Source organism: Hemibagrus wyckioides, linkage group LG29 (genome assembly GCF_019097595.1).
Source record: "Hemibagrus wyckioides isolate EC202008001 linkage group LG29, SWU_Hwy_1.0, whole genome shotgun sequence".
Lineage (NCBI taxonomy): Eukaryota > Metazoa > Chordata > Actinopteri > Siluriformes > Bagridae > Hemibagrus > Hemibagrus wyckioides.
In genome coordinates, this window is record NC_080738.1 from 14,019,837 (window position 1) to 14,037,336 (window position 17,500).

Genomic DNA, 17,500 nt, shown 5'->3' on the forward strand with positions numbered 1-17,500 from the left:
AATCTGCTGTGAATGTGTTTCCTGTGGAATGTTTGCACGCTCATTCTTAAACACCGAGAGGTTTCTGTGCCGGAGTGTCCTGGTGCTGGTTTTGCAGGCTCTGCTAGACGGGGCTGCTAGTCACACGCCGTACCATTCCACGCCATCACTACGTGATCTTAACCTGCAGTGCCGGAAAAACACGTCACGCAGTCCTGACACGTGATGACGCTAACGCTCAGTCACATAGAGGGAAAATCTCTCTCTCTCTCTCTTTGTCGTATTTTATTATATATTTGTTAGCAGCTGGAAGGTTTGATCGCTGATTCTGAAGGAAATGACCATTTCTGAACACTCCTTTACTGGTCATTAAGGGTTGGAATGAAGATGTTTTGGTTAGGACGTCCCTTCGGTTTGGATTTTCTAACAAAAACATGGCCGCCTTCAGCTGATCAGCTTCCTGCAGATGTTTCATACAGTCAGTATTGAGCAGTCTGAACAAAAACAAACCTTGACATGTAAGGGTTTTCATTACTGACCCTAATTCTAGGTTTTAGGGATTTCATTACTGACCCTAACCCTAGGTTTTAGGGTTTTTTATTACTGACCCTAATTCTAGGTTTTAGAGTTTCATTACTGACCCTAATTCTAGGTTTTAGGGTTTTCATTACTGACCCTAATTCTAGGTTTTAGGAGTTTCATTACTGACCCTAACCCTAGGTTTTAGAGTTTCATTACTGACCCTAATTCTAGGTTTTAGGAGTTTCATTACTGACCCTAACCCTAGATTTTAGGAGTTTCATTACTGACCCTAACCCTAGATTTTAGGGATTTTATCACTGAAAATGAAAATGCTTGGATTGCTGCCTGCAGCTGCATTTTGTCTTACTGACTGTTTGTTACACCAAGCCATTTATCTATTATCTATTTTCAAATATATATGTACAACAAGAAATGTTGTTTACCTGAGAGAAAGGGTGTTCTCTAATCATGAACAGTGTGTGTGTGTGTGTGTGTGAGAGAGAGAGATTAGTGTGCATGCATCACACGTGTTTTATTTTTAAGCCATTGTTCTTAATCCTCATCGTAAACTTCCAAAATTACTACTGAAAGCAGCTAACAGAACCTTAAACAAAAGGAATAAAACACTGATGTGCTTTGAAGTGTTGCAATGGAGAGAGAGAGAGAGAGAGAGGGAGAGACATAGATGGAGGAAAAGAAGGGAAGAGCAAGAGGCCAGGCGGAGGCCAACAATCTGCACTGCAGTGTTTTTAGTTTGGCGTAAAGGAGAACCAGAGAGGACACCATCTCTCTCTCTCTCCCTCCCTCTTTCTCTTTTCCCCTCTTTCTCCCCTTCTCTCTTTCTCTCTCTCTCTCTTGCCCTCTTCTTCTCCCTCTTCCTCTTTTCCCCTCTTTCTCCCCCTTCTCTCTTTCTCTCTCTCTCTCTTGCCCTCTTCTTCTCCCTCTTCCTCTTTCCCCCTCTTTCTCCCCCTTCTCTCTTTCTCTCTCTCTCTCTTGCCCTCCCTCTTTCTCTTTTCCCCTCTTTCTCCCCCTTCTCTCTTTCTCTCTCTCTCTCTCTCTTGCCCTCTTCCTCTCCCTCTTTCTCTTTTCCCCTCTTTCTCCCCCTTCTCTCTTTCTCTCTCTCTCTCTTGCCCTCCCTCTTTCTCTTTTCCCCTCTTTCTCCCCCTTCTCTCTTTCTCTCTCTCTCTCTTGCCCTCTTCCTCTCCCTCTTCCTCTTTCCCCCTCTTTCTCCCCCTTCTCTCTTTCTCTCTCTCTCTCTCTCTCTCCCTCCCTCTTTCTCTTTTCCCCTCTTTCTCCCCCTTCTCTCTTTCTCTCTCTCTCTCTTGCCCTCTTCCTCTCCCTCTTTCTCTTTTCCCCTCTTTCTCCCCCTTCTCTCTTTCTCTCTCTCTCTCTTGCCCTCTTCCTATCCCTCTTTCTCTTTTCCCCTCTTTCTCCCCCTTCTCTCTTTCTCTCTCTCTCTCTTGCCCTCTTCCTCTCCCTCTTTCTCTTTCCCCCTCTTCCTCTCTCTCTCTCTCTCTCTCTTGCCCCCCCCCCTCTGTCCCTCATGACCCAAGCCAAATTTGGATAGATGTACTCATCTGCACTGTAGAGAAGAATGCAGTTCCCACACACACACACACACACACACACAAATATCTGTATATTTCACTTTTGATTTAAAAGTACATACATGCTGCATCTCTCATCCTGGCCTTCTCCTCCTTCTCCTACATGTACATAGACATGGGCTGTGTCTGAAATCTTCAAATTACACACCACATCCAGAGACCACACACACACACACACACACACACAGGACATACTGATCCTGTGATCATTTCAGCGGCCCCATTACTCAAGCAATAAATTTTACTATGTCGGGTCTGCCGTGATATGAAGTTATAACCTATGTAGTGAACTAGTGCAGATATTTAGTGTACTAGACTAAATATAAACTGGACAAAGGGGTTTTTATGATGCTATATATCAAAAAAACATAACTGTGTGGTTAATACTGTCCAGTACCAAGCTTTAATATCAATCAATAATAAAAAATAAAAAAAAATAACATTGAATATTTAGAGGAATAAATATGTTTAACATACATATATATAATAAATATAATATAATAATTTATTAATGTTATAATATTATTATATTACATAATAATATAATAAATATTTGTAACATATATATATATATATATATATATATATATATATAAATATATATATATATATATATATATATGTATATGTTAAAAATATTTATTCCCCTAAATATTCACTGTTAAATATATAGTTTTTTTATTATTAAAAAATAATGTTTAAATAATAAAAAGTACTGTATTTATCTCATTTTATTTTATAATTTTTAACTTTAGCAGTTTAATAGATACTAAATATGCAAGTAATAATAATAATAGTAATAATGTTAGTAAAAAAAAATGATAATAATAATAATAATAATAATAATAATAATAATAATAATAATAATGGTAGTAATAGTAGTAGTGGTAATAATAATAATGATGATAATAATAATAATAATAATAATAATAATAATAATAATAATAAAGTATATGGAGAATTAAGAAAATCTGAGAAGCCAAAAGAATAGTACCCGATGAAAATCTGTCAGCTCGTCATGTTTCATCATATTGCCCCGCCCCTCACCCTCACCTCACCTGATTCTGTTGCCATGGAGATTTTCCTTTGTGGAAATACAGAGCGCCGTCTTAGAAAGGAGCAAAAGCTCAAAACAGCATCGACACCCCCCTCTCTTCTGATACTTGGTACAGTCCAGAGCTGGGGTCATCTGGGAACTGTGTGATGGAGTGTGTACATGCATGTGTTTGTGTGTGTGTGTGTATGTGTGTACATGAGTGTGTGTGAGTGTATGTATGTAAATGATTCTGTGTGTACAAGCCTTTCCAGCAGTGTGTGTGTGTAGGTGTGTGTGTGTGAGAGAGAGAGAGGTTATAGCTGTTTAGGTGAGAGTGCACAAACTTGCATGTGTGTGTATATGTGTGTGTGTGTCTGTGTGTGTGTGTGGTTGTTTTTTTGTGTTGCTTGGTCATGATTAAATACATTCATGCTGTAAATAGACTGATGGCTTTCTGTGCTGCTGCACTTTCTGTGCTTGTGGTTTGTGCGTGTGTGTGTGTGTGTGTGTGTGTGTGTGGGTGGGTGGGTGTTTGATGCCAGTTTGCTAGAGCAGTGTGTATAGTCAGTGTAACTTTATCCAGGTGGTGTAAAGTGCTGTAGGTCTCTCTGCACTATATCAGGTCTAGGTTACTGCTAACTGATCCTTAGATGTCCAGTAAATGCTCTTGTGTGTGTATGTGTGTGTGTGTGTGTGTGTGTGTGTGTGGGGACAGGTGCTATAAGTGTCAAGCACACAGGAATCCATACAGTACATATCTACGTCTATGTTTAACTCCGCTTCAGGGTCAGGTTGGACTGAGATAGGGATTTCTACAAACTGGATGAAGTGATGTATTTAATCTTTAAAAAAGGTGCCCTTATTCATATTTTTAAATATCTATATAATTTATTTTTTTAAAAATGTAGATAATGTAGCCTAAATAATGTAAAATAATTTTTTAAAACACAAAAGTAAATAAAATAAAAATAATATTATTTTTAAAATGTTTTTATATTACATTATATATATATATATATATATATATATATATATATATATATATATATATATAAATTTATAATATAATTTTATAATATATTATAAAAAGTATATAAATTATTTTTATAAGTATATAAAAAATGTTCTAATTCTATTATTTACATTATATAATTATAGTTTTATAATAATTTTTATAAAATTGATTTATATATTATATATAAAATCCTATATATTTAAAGGCAATTCTTACTCCTAGAGAGTTCAGAAAACATTTATTATGCAAATAAAATTCATATTTAAATGCCTTTCCATGCTCCATATGATGAAATACGTATTACATTTAATTTTATGGCTATTTTTTGGCAAATTTGACCAAAATAAAATCACAAAAAAATCAACTTTCATCTTCGGCATTGTCTCAAGCCTTCGAACATCCACCTCTTACACTGAAGGCTTATTTGTGTTTATCCGTTTTTATGTGCATTTTGTTGGTGTGAACATATATGAGCCTGAATTTAATATGCAGTCGTTATTGTCGCTGCTTTCGAATACGGTCTCTCTGCTTAGGTTCTATTTAAACTGGACATGTTTAGCTCGGTGAAGGAAGTCACACGAAATGCAAAACAAGGTCATGTAGGGAAAACCTTATGATTTGTCGTGAAATGAAAGCATCATTCATCAGCACGGGGACCGTAATTTGGCTTGTAAATCAGATACGGGTATGCTTTCACACTTTCGCACACACCAGCCTCGCCTGTTAAAGCCGCTTTCATCCTGCTCAGGAAGTTTGCACAGCGCCTTGCATCACTCTCCAAGATGCGGAGAAGTTGACTCATGTTTTTTACCTTATTTTGCTTACATTACTGAAATGCTGCTTACACCAGCTGGAGGACTAACCACATGACTTTTCAACAGCCTGCAGCGTGTTTATTTATTTATTTATTTATTATAGAAGAACTATTCTGCTTGGCGATGTATTAGCTGATATTTTCCGAATGATTTTCATTATCATTATGTTGACTGACTGCTGTACTGCAGTTTTTCAGTGCCACAGATTCTCCACAGAGTTCACATTCACCTTCGGGGTTTTCAGGCAAAACGTCTTTTCCCTCTATTAAAGCTAAAGACAGGGGTTTCTCTCTATTTTGCTCCAGGGTGAAAAGCGTCCCCTGAGCACGGTGTCGATCAGTCAATTTGCTAATTCGCTAATAGTTTATTAACGGCTATGTAGAAAGTTGTTTGTCTAAATGACGTAACATATGTTATTGATAAACATCATACTTTTTTAATTCTTTAATAGATAGATTTAGCGTAACTCGTGTTATTATAGCTATAAATAGTCACTCCCTCGTTCTCCCATCTCCTTATTTTGAGTTAAGAAAAATAGTGCAATTTTTTTTGTAAGATCTCTGTTCCTGAAGACATGACTGACTGGACTGAGTGCATTCATTGTAATAAACCTGTGAGTCGAAGTATAAGTAGTGGAATACGCTGATCAGGCATAACATTATGACCACTTCCAGGTGAAGTGAATAAGACTGATGATCTCCTCATCATGGCACCTGTTAGTGGGTGGGATATATTAGGCAGCAAGTGAACATTTTGTCCTCAAAGTTCATGTGTTAGAAGCAAGAGTAAGGATTTGAGCCAAATTGTGATGGCTAGACCACTGGATCAGAGCATCTCCAAAACTGCAGCTCTTGTGGGGTGTTCCCGGTCTGCAGTGGTCAGTATGTATCAAAAGTGGTCCAAGGAAGGAACAGTGGTGAACCGGCGACAGGGTCATGGGCGGCCAAGGCTCATTGATGGACGTGGGGAGTGAAGGCTGGCCCGTGTGGTCCGATCCAACAGACAAGTTACTGTTGCTCAGATTGCTGAAGAAGTTCTGATAGAAAGGTGTCAGAATACACAGTGCAGGACGGGTCAGGGCTGTTCTGGCAGCAATATGGGGACCAACACAATATTAGGCAGGTGGTCATAATGTTATGCCTGGTCAGTTATAGAAAATGAATCAACATCTAGCCAATCAGAATAGAGAATCCAGTTGTCATGTGCTTTTGAGCAAACCTTATGTTTCAAATATATTATTTTTTATTACCTCTCTTAAAAGTAATATCTCTCTCTCTCTCTCTCTCTCTCTCTCTCTCTGTCTCTCTCAGTGCGAGGATGTCGCCCAGGAAAGATTGTGCAGATGACGGAGGCGGAGGTGCGAGGGCTGTGTATTAAATCTCGAGAGATCTTCCTGAGTCAGCCCATTCTGCTGGAGCTGGAGGCGCCGCTCAAGATCTGCGGTCGGTGTCACACACGTCACAGTTCAGCTTCATGTCATCACCTGAGAGGGTTTCAGGAGTAGGGCTGGGCAGCAGGATGATGTGATATTGCTATTGTGATATATTAACATCAGTATGGTATCATTATTATTATTATTATTATTATTATTGTCATGTGTCAGTGCATTTAGAACTATTATCCTTTTTGAAATACCTTCCACACAGGATGTCTAAATCTAAAGTGGCTCCTGTTGGTGCTTTATATATGTTATGTATGTGATCTACAGTGCATTGCCTGTATTGTGATACAAAATGAGTGCCAGGCAAAAAACACAGCTGGAAATCATACATAACATTAATATTACATTTTTAGCTGCATCCCAGATCACATACCTGGGCACTATACTGCTCCATTGTGTCGTATAGATACACCGATCAGCCATAACATTATGACCACCTGCCTAATATTGTGTCGGTCATTTTGCTGCCAAAACAGCCCTGACACGTCAAGGCATGGACTGCACTAGATCCCTGAAGGTGTGCTGCAGTATCTGGCACCAAGATGTTAGCAGCAGATCCTTTAAGTCGTCTAAATTGCGAGGTGGGGCCTCCGTGGATCTGACTTGTTTGTCCAGCACTTTCCATAGATTAGATTGAGATCTGGGGAATTTGGAGGCAACACCTCAAACTGGTTGTTGTGCTCAACAAACCATTCCTGAAGCATTTTTGCTTAGTGGAAAGGAGCACTATCCTGCTGAAAGAGGCCACAGCCATCAGGGAATACCGTTTCCATGAATGGGTTTAGATGGTGTGTAACAATGCTAGCGTAGGTGGTACGTGTTAAAGTAACATCCACATGGATGGCAGGACCCAAGGTTTCCCAGCAGAACATTGCCTAAAGCTTCTGAGCCTTGGCCGCTCATGACCCTGTTCACCACTGTTCCTTCCTTGGACCACTTTTGATAGATACTGACCACTGCAGACCGGGAACACCCCACAAGAGATGCTCTGATCCAATGGTCTAGCCATCACCATTTGGTCCTTTTGGTCAAACTCACTCTAATCCTTACTCTTGTCCATTTTTCCTGCATCAACTTTGAGGACAAAATGTTGACTTGCTGCCTAATATATCCCACCCACTAACAGGTGCCATGATGACGAGATCATCAGTGTTATTCACTTCACCTGGTCATAATGTTATGGCTGATCGGTGTAGTTCGATTAGTGTGTTTACACTGAAAACGCTAATAAGACATAGTTCACTTCAGGTCCCCAGATGATGCACTTATTAAAGTGAAAAAAGAGTAAGGAATGTTACAGCTCTTATTTCTTTTACTTCATCCGTGTGATTTCTTTTGACACGGTCCATGCAAAAGGTTTGTAGTAGAGAGACGTTTCTGAATTCGTAATACGATTTGTCATGAAAAAAAATCACATTCACAGTCGCTGACGAAGCGTATCACGGATTCATTTGCTCTCGGAGACGCCGGAGCACACAGACTCTATTGAGTCGAGCGGTTCACATTCAGCTCACTTCATCAGCTCTCTTTCCGCCTCTGTTTATCTTGTTCTCTTTCCTCCCATTGTTTGTAATCGACTCCGTCCTGTTCCGTCGTGTGTACAGGTGACATCCACGGTCAGTACACAGATCTGCTGAGGTTGTTCGAGTACGGCGGATTCCCACCAGAGGCGAACTACCTCTTCCTGGGGGATTACGTGGACCGAGGAAAGCAGTCCCTGGAGACCATCTGCCTTCTGCTGGCCTACAAGATCAAATACCCCGAAAACTTCTTCCTGCTGCGAGGAAACCACGAGTGCGCCTCCATCAACCGCATCTACGGCTTCTACGACGAGTGTACGCACACACACACACACACACACACACACAATATGTCCTTCATACTATTTTTATTTCTTCAGTACTCATCATCAGTTCTGAGATACAATATATAGAGATTTTACAAAATAACACAATAGTGCCACCTGGTGGCCAAACACGAGCTGTATTTAGTTCTACTATGTTACATGCTGCTATGTTTGTGTTTGTCTCTGTACTCCATTATCATTTTTCTTCTTTGCTCTTTCAGGCAAGCGCAGGTTCAACATCAAACTATGGAAGACATTCACCGACTGTTTCAACTGTCTGCCCATCGCCGCCATCGTCGATGAGAAAATATTCTGCTGCCATGGAGGTGGGCGTTAAGTGGAGACTATTGACTCAAATCTGAAAACCTGATGGAAATTGAAGCTTTCGAAATTTTAATCATGGGTGGAATGGCATTATTAAATGATGCTGATCAAAGCAACTGTGTTCTCTTTCCATGAGACATTCACAAAAAACGATAAAACATTATTTCTTATGTCACGGTGGTTAGCACGTTTGCCTCACACCTCCAGCATCCTAGGTTCGCGTCTCCCTCCCACTCACTGTGTGTGTGGATTTTGCATGTCCTCCCCATGCTTGGTGGGTTTCCTCCCACAGTCCAAAGACATGCTACTAGACTGATTGGAGTCTCTAAATTGCCTGTAGTGAGTGTGTGAGTGTGTGTGTGTGTGTGTGTGTGTCCTATGATGGGTTGGTAGTCCGTCCAGGGTGTATCCTGCCTTGATGCTCAATGATGCCTGAGATAGGCACAGGCTCCCCGTGACCCGATAGATCGGATAAGCGGTACAGACGATGAAATTAATTATTTCTAATGGCTTTGACTGAGCAAATTGTTCAATAAGACTCAGGAATATTATCTACAAAACCCATAAATTCACTGGTTACATATAAAACCTCTCAGTTCCATAGAGGACGCATGTAATCACTGTCTTAAAGGCTGTAACCTGACTAACAGAGGTAACTGATACCCCACGTTCTCACCGTCCTCACCTCTGCCACAGGGTTGTCACCTGACCTGCAGTCCATGGAGCAGATCAGACGGATCATGAGGCCCACAGACGTCCCTGACACAGGTACACACTCTCTCTAAATGCAAGACTTCATCAAAGCGACATTGATAAAAAATGCCAGAATCGAACACCTCATGATACTTAGAATTACATCTATTGTTTTGGATCGTCCACAAAAACAGGCCCAGTTCCTGTCAGTACCCTCGATAGAAACAGAACCTCACTCTTAACAGTGATTTATTTGTCGGCGCTTCACTGAGAATCCAACAGCACTGTGGTATAAAGACGTACCTCTGCATCTGCAGGGCTGCTGTGTGACCTGCTGTGGTCCGACCCGGATAAAGACGTTCAGGGCTGGGGAGAGAACGACCGCGGCGTGTCCTTCACCTTCGGAGCCGACGTGGTCAGCAAGTTCCTCAACCGCCACGATCTGGACCTCATCTGCAGAGCACACCAGGTGACCTCTCATCCACTCACTTTCTTCCTAAACAAATTCAAAAAGAACAAAAACAGACAGATAGACAGACAGAAGGATAGACAGATGGACAGATAGATAGATAGATAGATAGATAGATAGATAGATAGATAGATAGATAGATGGACAGACAGACAGACAGACATAGATAGATAGATAGATAGATAGATAGATAGATAGATAGATAGATAGATAGATAGATAGACGGACAGACAGACAGATAGATAGACAGATAGATAGATAGACAGATAGATAGATAGATAGATAGATAGATAGATAGATAGATAGATAGACAGACAGATAGATAGACAGATAGATAGATAGATAGATAGATAGATAGATAGATAGATAGATAGATAGACGGACAGACAGACAGACAGACAGATAGATAGATAGATAGATAGATAGATAGATAGATAGATAGATAGATAGATAGATAGATAGACAGAGAGATAGATAGATAGATAGATAGATAGATAGATAGATAGATAGATAGAGAGATAGATAGATAGATAGATAGACAGAGAGATAGATAGATAGATAGATAGATAGATAGATAGATAGATAGATAGATAGATAGATAGATAGATAGAGAGATAGATAGATAGATAGATAGATAGATAGATAGATAGATCTGCTACAGTTTTAAGGCTGTGCTCAGCTCAGCTCTCTGTACAGAAACACAACAGCAGACCAATGCAGTGAGACACAAACAGTGAGACACACAATATGGTGCTTCACAAATAATTCAGCTGTTAAAGCTACACTTCCTTATGTGTTAGGAAAAGAGCGCTGGAGTCTGAGTGTGATATATTCACACAGCACCATGACATGTCCCATAGAGTGTGTGTAGTAGTGTAATACAGCATGTGTGTGTGTGTGTGTGACTGCAGGTGGTGGAGGATGGCTATGAGTTCTTTGCCAAGAGACAGCTGGTCACTCTGTTCTCCGCTCCGAACTACTGCGGCGAGTTCGACAACGCCGGCGGCATGATGAGTGTGGATGAAACGCTGATGTGTTCCTTCCAGGTAAAACACACACACACTTATAGAGTTCATTTTGAGTTAATCATGTGAAAACACTAGGGTTGGGGAACATATTGTGAGAAACAATTTTACTATACAGTCTTGGCCAGACGTTTTGAGAATGACACAAATGTTAATTTTCACAAATTCTGCTGCCTCAGTTTTTAATGATGGCAATCACCATATACTCCAGAATGCTATGACGAATCAGAAGTCCCTCTTTGCCATGACAACACTACAAAAGGACCAACATCATGTCAGTGATTCTCTCGTTAACACAGGAGAGAGTGTTGATGACAAGATCACTCTGCCGTGCTGATTGAGTTAGAATAACAGACTGGAACCTTTAAATCATTGTTCTTCCTCTGTTAATCATGGCTACCTGCAAGGAAACACGTGCAGTCATCAACGGTCTGGATTCACAGGCAAGGATATTGCCACTCATCAAATCAACCGTCTTATCGTATTATCGAGATCTTCAAGCAGAGAGGTTCGATTGTTGTGAAGAAGGCTTCAGGGTGCCCAAGAAAGTCCAGCAAGCGCCAGGACCGTCTCCTAAAGTTGATTCAGCTGCAGGATCGGGACACCACCAGTGCAGAGCTTGCTCAGGAATGGCAGCAGGCATCTGCATGCACTTTTGGAGGATGGCCTGGTGTCAAGATGGACAGCAAAGAAAAAACATGTTTTGACTGATATTCTGCAAAACATTTTCTCTAAGGAATCCCCTTTCCGATTGTTTTGGGGCGTTCGGAAAGAAGCTTGTCCGGAGTGAGCTCTACCACCAGTCCTGTGTAAAGCATCCTGTAGGGTTGCGCCTCAGCCAAGGGAGTGGGCTCACTCACAATTTTGTCTAAGAACACAACCATGATTAAAGAATGGTACAAAAACATTCCCTGAGAGCAACTTCTCCAAGAACAGTAGGGTGATGAGCAATGCCTTTTCCAGCATGATGGAGCACCTTGCCATAAGGCAAAAGTGATAACTAAGTGGCTCGGAAAACAAGACATCAAAATTTTGGGTCCATAGCTAGGAAACTCCCCAGACCTGTGGTCAATCCACGGGTGAACAAACAAAACCCAGAAATTCTGACAAACTCCATCGATTATTCAAGAGTGGGTCAGGATGTGGAAGAGAAGTTGATAGGCAGCCTGCCAGGGTGAAAAAGAATGGTCAACAATGCAGATATTGACCTTCATCACCTTATTGTAGTTGTCAATAAAAGCCTTTGACACTCATGAATGCTTGTTATTATGCTTCAGTACCCCATAGTAACATCTGACGAAAAGATCTGAAAACACTGAAGCAGCAGACTTTGTGAAAATGAATATTTGTCACTCTCAAAACTTCTTCTAGTTCTAAAGTGCTCTCTATCGTCTTCCCTTTTTTTGTCCTCATCAGATCCTGAAGCCTTCGGAGAAGAAGGCTAAGTACCAGTACGGAGGGATGAACTCGGGGCGTCCCGTGACTCCGCCCCGCACAGCCGCCCCACCCAAAAAACGGTGAACGCTCGAACGAGTGGCGCCGAATAGTAGAGCAAGAGAGAGAGAGAGAGAGAGACAAATCGGAGGATGAAGTACAAGGCAAGATCGAGTGTCAAAACTCCCTCTGCGATTTCTACCATGAACGGAAAAACAATGTAGTCATATACACAGCGAGAAGCGACCCTTTCTGATTTTAAACGCTTATTAAACTTTCCCCTCGTCTCCTAAACTTTCTTCTGTACTCCTGTACTCTCTTCTTTTGTCCATCTTTCAGTCCCGGTCTTTGTTCTGTGTAACCACGTTTTTCACTGAAGTGTTTTTGGGGGGAAAAGAGAAAAAAATGTATACTTATTCACACACACACACACATATATATATATATATATACATATATATATATATACACACACACGCACACACACACACACACACACACATTAGTCTGTCTGCATATCGGCGTGTTCCACCTTCTCTTCGTTTGCTTTTTGTTTTGCTTTACCTTTGACAGAACGATGTACATTGACTAGTTCTTTCTGTTTTTTAGTTTCCTTCTTCCCGACCTGTTTCCTGAGAGAAACAGGAACACGTAAATAAACCAATAACTTTGTCTGGGTTTTCAGTAAATAAACCAGAATAAACTGAAAATGCTCCGTGCCTTTATTCTCTTTTTAAATTGGAAAAAAGGTTGCAGTTACAGAAAAAGGCCAGAAGATGGTGCCGTGGTCAAGATGTGGAGTGAAAGCTGCTTCCACAGCTCTCTTCACTCCCAGCTAAGAAATACGTGTTAGAAATATTTTTAATAGTTTAATAGCATAGTTTTCAAAAGCATCTGTAATTATGTTTAAGAAAAAAGTTCGTAGAACAAAATACGTTGTAGGAAGGTTTACCAAATGTTATGTGAAAACATTCTCAGAAAACATTTACTAAAAATTTGCTGTAAAATATGTTCATATGTTTATATTAATGAATTGATCTAAATATTTTGATATAAAATATGTTAATCATTCCATATTAATTAATTGATCTAAATATTTTGATATAAAATATGTTAGAAGTTTATATCAATTAATTCATATAAATATTTTTGCTATATGTTTATATTAATTAATTGATCGAAATATTTTGATATAAAATATGTTAATCATTCCATATTAATAAATTAATCTAAATATTTTGCTATAAAATATAAGTTTATATTTAATTGATTAAAATATTTTGCTAAGAAATATGTTCAGAAGTTTATATCAATTAATTCATATAAATATTTTTGCTTTAAAATATGTTCATAAGTTTATATTAATTAATTGATCTTAATATTTTGCTACAAAATATGTTAAGCATTCCATATTAATTAATTGATCTAAATATTTTGCTATAAAATGTAAGTTTATAATTAATTGATTTAAACATTTTGCTAAAAAATATGTAAAGACGTTTATATTAATTCATATAAATATTTTTGCTTTAAAATATGTTCATAAGTTTATATGAATTAATATTTTTTTGCTATAAAATATGTTGATAGGTTTATTTAAATTAATTGATCTAAATATTTTGCTATACAATATGTTGAAAATGAATATTAATTAATTGCTATCATTTTTTGCCATAAAAATGTGTAAATAAGTTCATATTAATTAATTGATATTCTCTGTTATAAAATATGTTCATAAGTTTCTGTGAATTAATTGATATAAATATTTAGCTATAAAATATGTTAAGTTTATTTGAGTTAATTCATCTAAATTTTTTGCTATAAAATATTTTATTAAGTTCATATTAATCAACTGGTATAAATATTTTGCTATAAAGCAAAATATTGAGTTAAATAATATGAGTTTATATTAATGAACTGATATAAATATTCTGTTATAAAATATATTTATAATTTTATAAAAATGAATTGATATAAATATTTTGCTATAAAATATGTTAATAAGTTTTGATCTTTATATATATATATATATATATATATATATATATATATATATATATATATATATATATATATATATATATATATATATATATTAATCAAATTTCAATCGATATATCAATCAATATTTTGCTGTAAGTTCATATTAATTAATTCATATGAATGTTTTCCTAACATACAACCGTTAGCTGGGAAGAGACGTCACCTCCCTGTCTAATGGAAACAAAGGAGTATTAGCCCAGATTTAGCAGATTAAATAAAATACCATCCTCTAATTAATCCACACAGTTAGCTGAACATTATTTCTTTATGGAGTTATTCGATTTTAGTTGTTTGTTTATTGTTTATTTTGATAGGAGTCTATGAATCGGGATTATACTTGTATTTAATCATTGAGTCACAGCTGGGATTATCAGCGAATCTATGTTACGAGACATTCAGGAAACATTTACAGCAATCTGGTCGCCTCGCTTATAAACGGCTTATAAACAGATCACCAGTGTCAGTGCATAGTGTGTAGTACATCGTATAGGACGTAGCTACGAATAAATAAATACACTTTGCACATCTGTAAACATTTTTTAGTGAGGTGAGTGCCAGAACAGAAATGTGAAATAAAAAAAATATTCATATAAATAAATTCATATAAATATACAATATAGCCTAAAACAAAAATACAAATAAATAAATAAATAAAGTGATTAATATATTTACCAGTGCTTTATTTAAATACAAATTTGTAATACATAAATAAAAAGAAAACAAATATATCAATGTAATAAATATTTATTTGAAATATTTCTGAAATTAAATATATATATTGATATATAGTTTTATAGATATAGAGTTCTTGAATTCAAAAACTAAAAGGTTTTTGGATGGATATATTTATTTGCACATTTTAAATATTTATTTTAATATCAATATTCTTTTAGAATCTAAAAGATTTGTTGATGGAATTAGATAATTAAATTTTTATTTTAAATACCAATATTTCTTTTAAGAACTAAAATGTTTATTGATATACACTGATATATAATTATTGAAATATTTTAAATATTTTTTTAAATATCGTTTTTTTGATGGATATAGTTATTTAAACATTTTTAATATTTATTTTAACATCAATATTTCTTTCAAAAACTAAAATGTTTTTGGATGGATTTAGTTATTTAAATATTTATTTAAATAGCAATATTTTTTTTTTAAATCTAAAAGGTTTGTTGATGGATTTAGTTAATTTAGTTTAGTTTAGTTAGTTTAGTTAATTTTTTAAGAACGAAAATGTTTATTGATATATAATTAAATATTTATTTTAAATATCGATTTATATTAAGAACTGAAAAGTTTGTTGATGGATAAAGTTATTTAAATATTTTAAATATTTATTTTAATATCAGTATTTTTTTAAAAACTAAAAGTTTTGTTGCTGGATTTAGTCGTTTAATTATTTATTTTAAATATCAATAATTTTTAAAGAACTAAAAGGTTTGTTGATGGATTTAGTTAAGTTTTTTTTTTTTTTAAATTTTATTTTAAATACCAATATTTTTAAGAACTAAAATGTTTATTGATATACAATAAATATTTTATATATTTATTTTAAATATAGATTTATATTAGGTTTGTTGATGGATATAGTTATTTACATATTTTAAAAATTTATTTTAATATCAGTATTTTTTCAAAAACTAAAAGTTTTGTTGCTGGATTTAGTAATTTAATTATTTATTTCAAATATCAATAATTTGTAAGAACCAAAAGGTTTGTTGACGGATAAATTTATTTATGTAAATAAGTGGTGTCTTCCCTAGAAATGCTTCTTCATCATGACCGGTTGTTTTTCTCCAAAGATCCTGGAGTTTCTCCTGTGAATAAATATTTTATTGGCAGCTGCCGGAGAGCTCATCAAACGCTGATGCAAATGTGTTGATTAGAAAATGCCTGACCTCACCTTTCAGGATTATCTTCAAAGCTTCCACTGTATTATTCCAATAACCAATTTTCAAATCCACAGCCGCAGGTGCTTGGCTGGGACCGTGCTGGGAGCGTGCTCGTGCTTGTAACTTTCTGAAAAACAGCACGGCAACATGCACAGTTCAGTGGCACTGAATTGATAGCTGCATGACTACGACATGCTACGTCTGCCCTCACGTCTACACTTACTTAAAGGCCGCTTTTCGGAATACGTGAAACATGAAATTACACAACATGTAGCTTTTATGATTTATGAACAGGAGGACTGTTGTGCTTGAAGAACACTTTTTCCCCGTCTACCGTGCCGGAGACGGCGATGAGAGGCCGAGGCCTTTTATTCGGGGTGGATGCAGAGAGCAGGAACGTAAACATGATGTATTCCTCAAGCCTGAGGCAGGGCAGGAGGATGGAGGACGGTCAGGGGCTGCGTCCAAATGTCTGCTGTAAACGGTGCGCTAAAAATAATACCTCAGAAAGATCAAACCACACTGTGTATACACAACAGCCATGACATAAATCATCCAGTCCAAATTCTATTTAATCTTAGAATTCCAGTGTTAGAAAGACACTCGAGAATGATCACTGCCCCACAACCAGACCTTCACGTAGTCACGTAGCTCACTGAGCACTCACACCTATCCTGTGTTTCCCCTAAAAAAGATTCCTCAAGAATTTCCTAATGAACAAATACCCTCTCATGCTGGTTCTCTATAGAGGCTTTAAGGTGGATGCTCAGAGAGACAAGAAGACGAAGGACTGTTCCTGTCACATTTCAAATAAAACATCCAATAGCAGAAGAACATGAAGCCTTTATTATCGCCACACATACATTACAATAAAGTGGAATTCGTTACTTTGCATATCCCAGCTGAGGAAGTTGGGGTCAGAGCACAGGGACAGCTATGATACAGCACCCCTGGAGCAGAGAGGGTTAAGCCCTTGCTCAATTGCCCAATAGTAGAGCTTGGTGGTGCTAGGGCTTGACCCTGATCCTCCGAACAACAACCCAGAGCCTTATCCACTTGAGCCACCACTGCCCCAATATATTATATGGATATATTTTTGCCCCTAATAATATATTCCCTCTGTGGTTCTTTGTGTACTTTGCTTCCTGTAAGGGTTCTCCTTGTTTCTACATACAAACTCTAAAGTCTATTCTCAGAGTGGAAAGACAATGAATCTTTAATCTTTTGACATTTACATAACGGTTTGTTTGAACTTTTACGATTTTGTTCCATGTTTCAAAGTGAGTTTTCCACCAACGGTTTCCACAGTTACGGTTTCTCAAGCAGTTTGATTTGGAGTTCTTCCTGACA

The 17,500-nt window shown here is 37.2% G+C and overlaps 1 protein-coding gene across 1 annotated transcript in view; it reads left to right on the forward strand.

Moving 5' to 3' along the window:
• LOC131349272 (serine/threonine-protein phosphatase PP1-beta catalytic subunit) overlaps window positions 1-12,916 on the forward strand; it is a 24,664-nt gene extending 11,748 nt beyond the window's left edge. Inside the window, exons 2-8 of the mRNA XM_058384822.1 lie at window positions 6,285-6,416; window positions 8,020-8,250; window positions 8,483-8,587; window positions 9,282-9,353; window positions 9,596-9,747; window positions 10,659-10,793; window positions 12,189-12,916. Coding sequence (XP_058240805.1) covers window positions 6,285-6,416; window positions 8,020-8,250; window positions 8,483-8,587; window positions 9,282-9,353; window positions 9,596-9,747; window positions 10,659-10,793; window positions 12,189-12,293 — 932 coding nt within the window. The 3' untranslated portion in view covers window positions 12,294-12,916. The remainder of the gene's footprint in view (window positions 1-6,284; window positions 6,417-8,019; window positions 8,251-8,482; window positions 8,588-9,281; window positions 9,354-9,595; window positions 9,748-10,658; window positions 10,794-12,188) is intronic.
• Window positions 12,917-17,500: the final 4,584 nt, after the last annotated feature.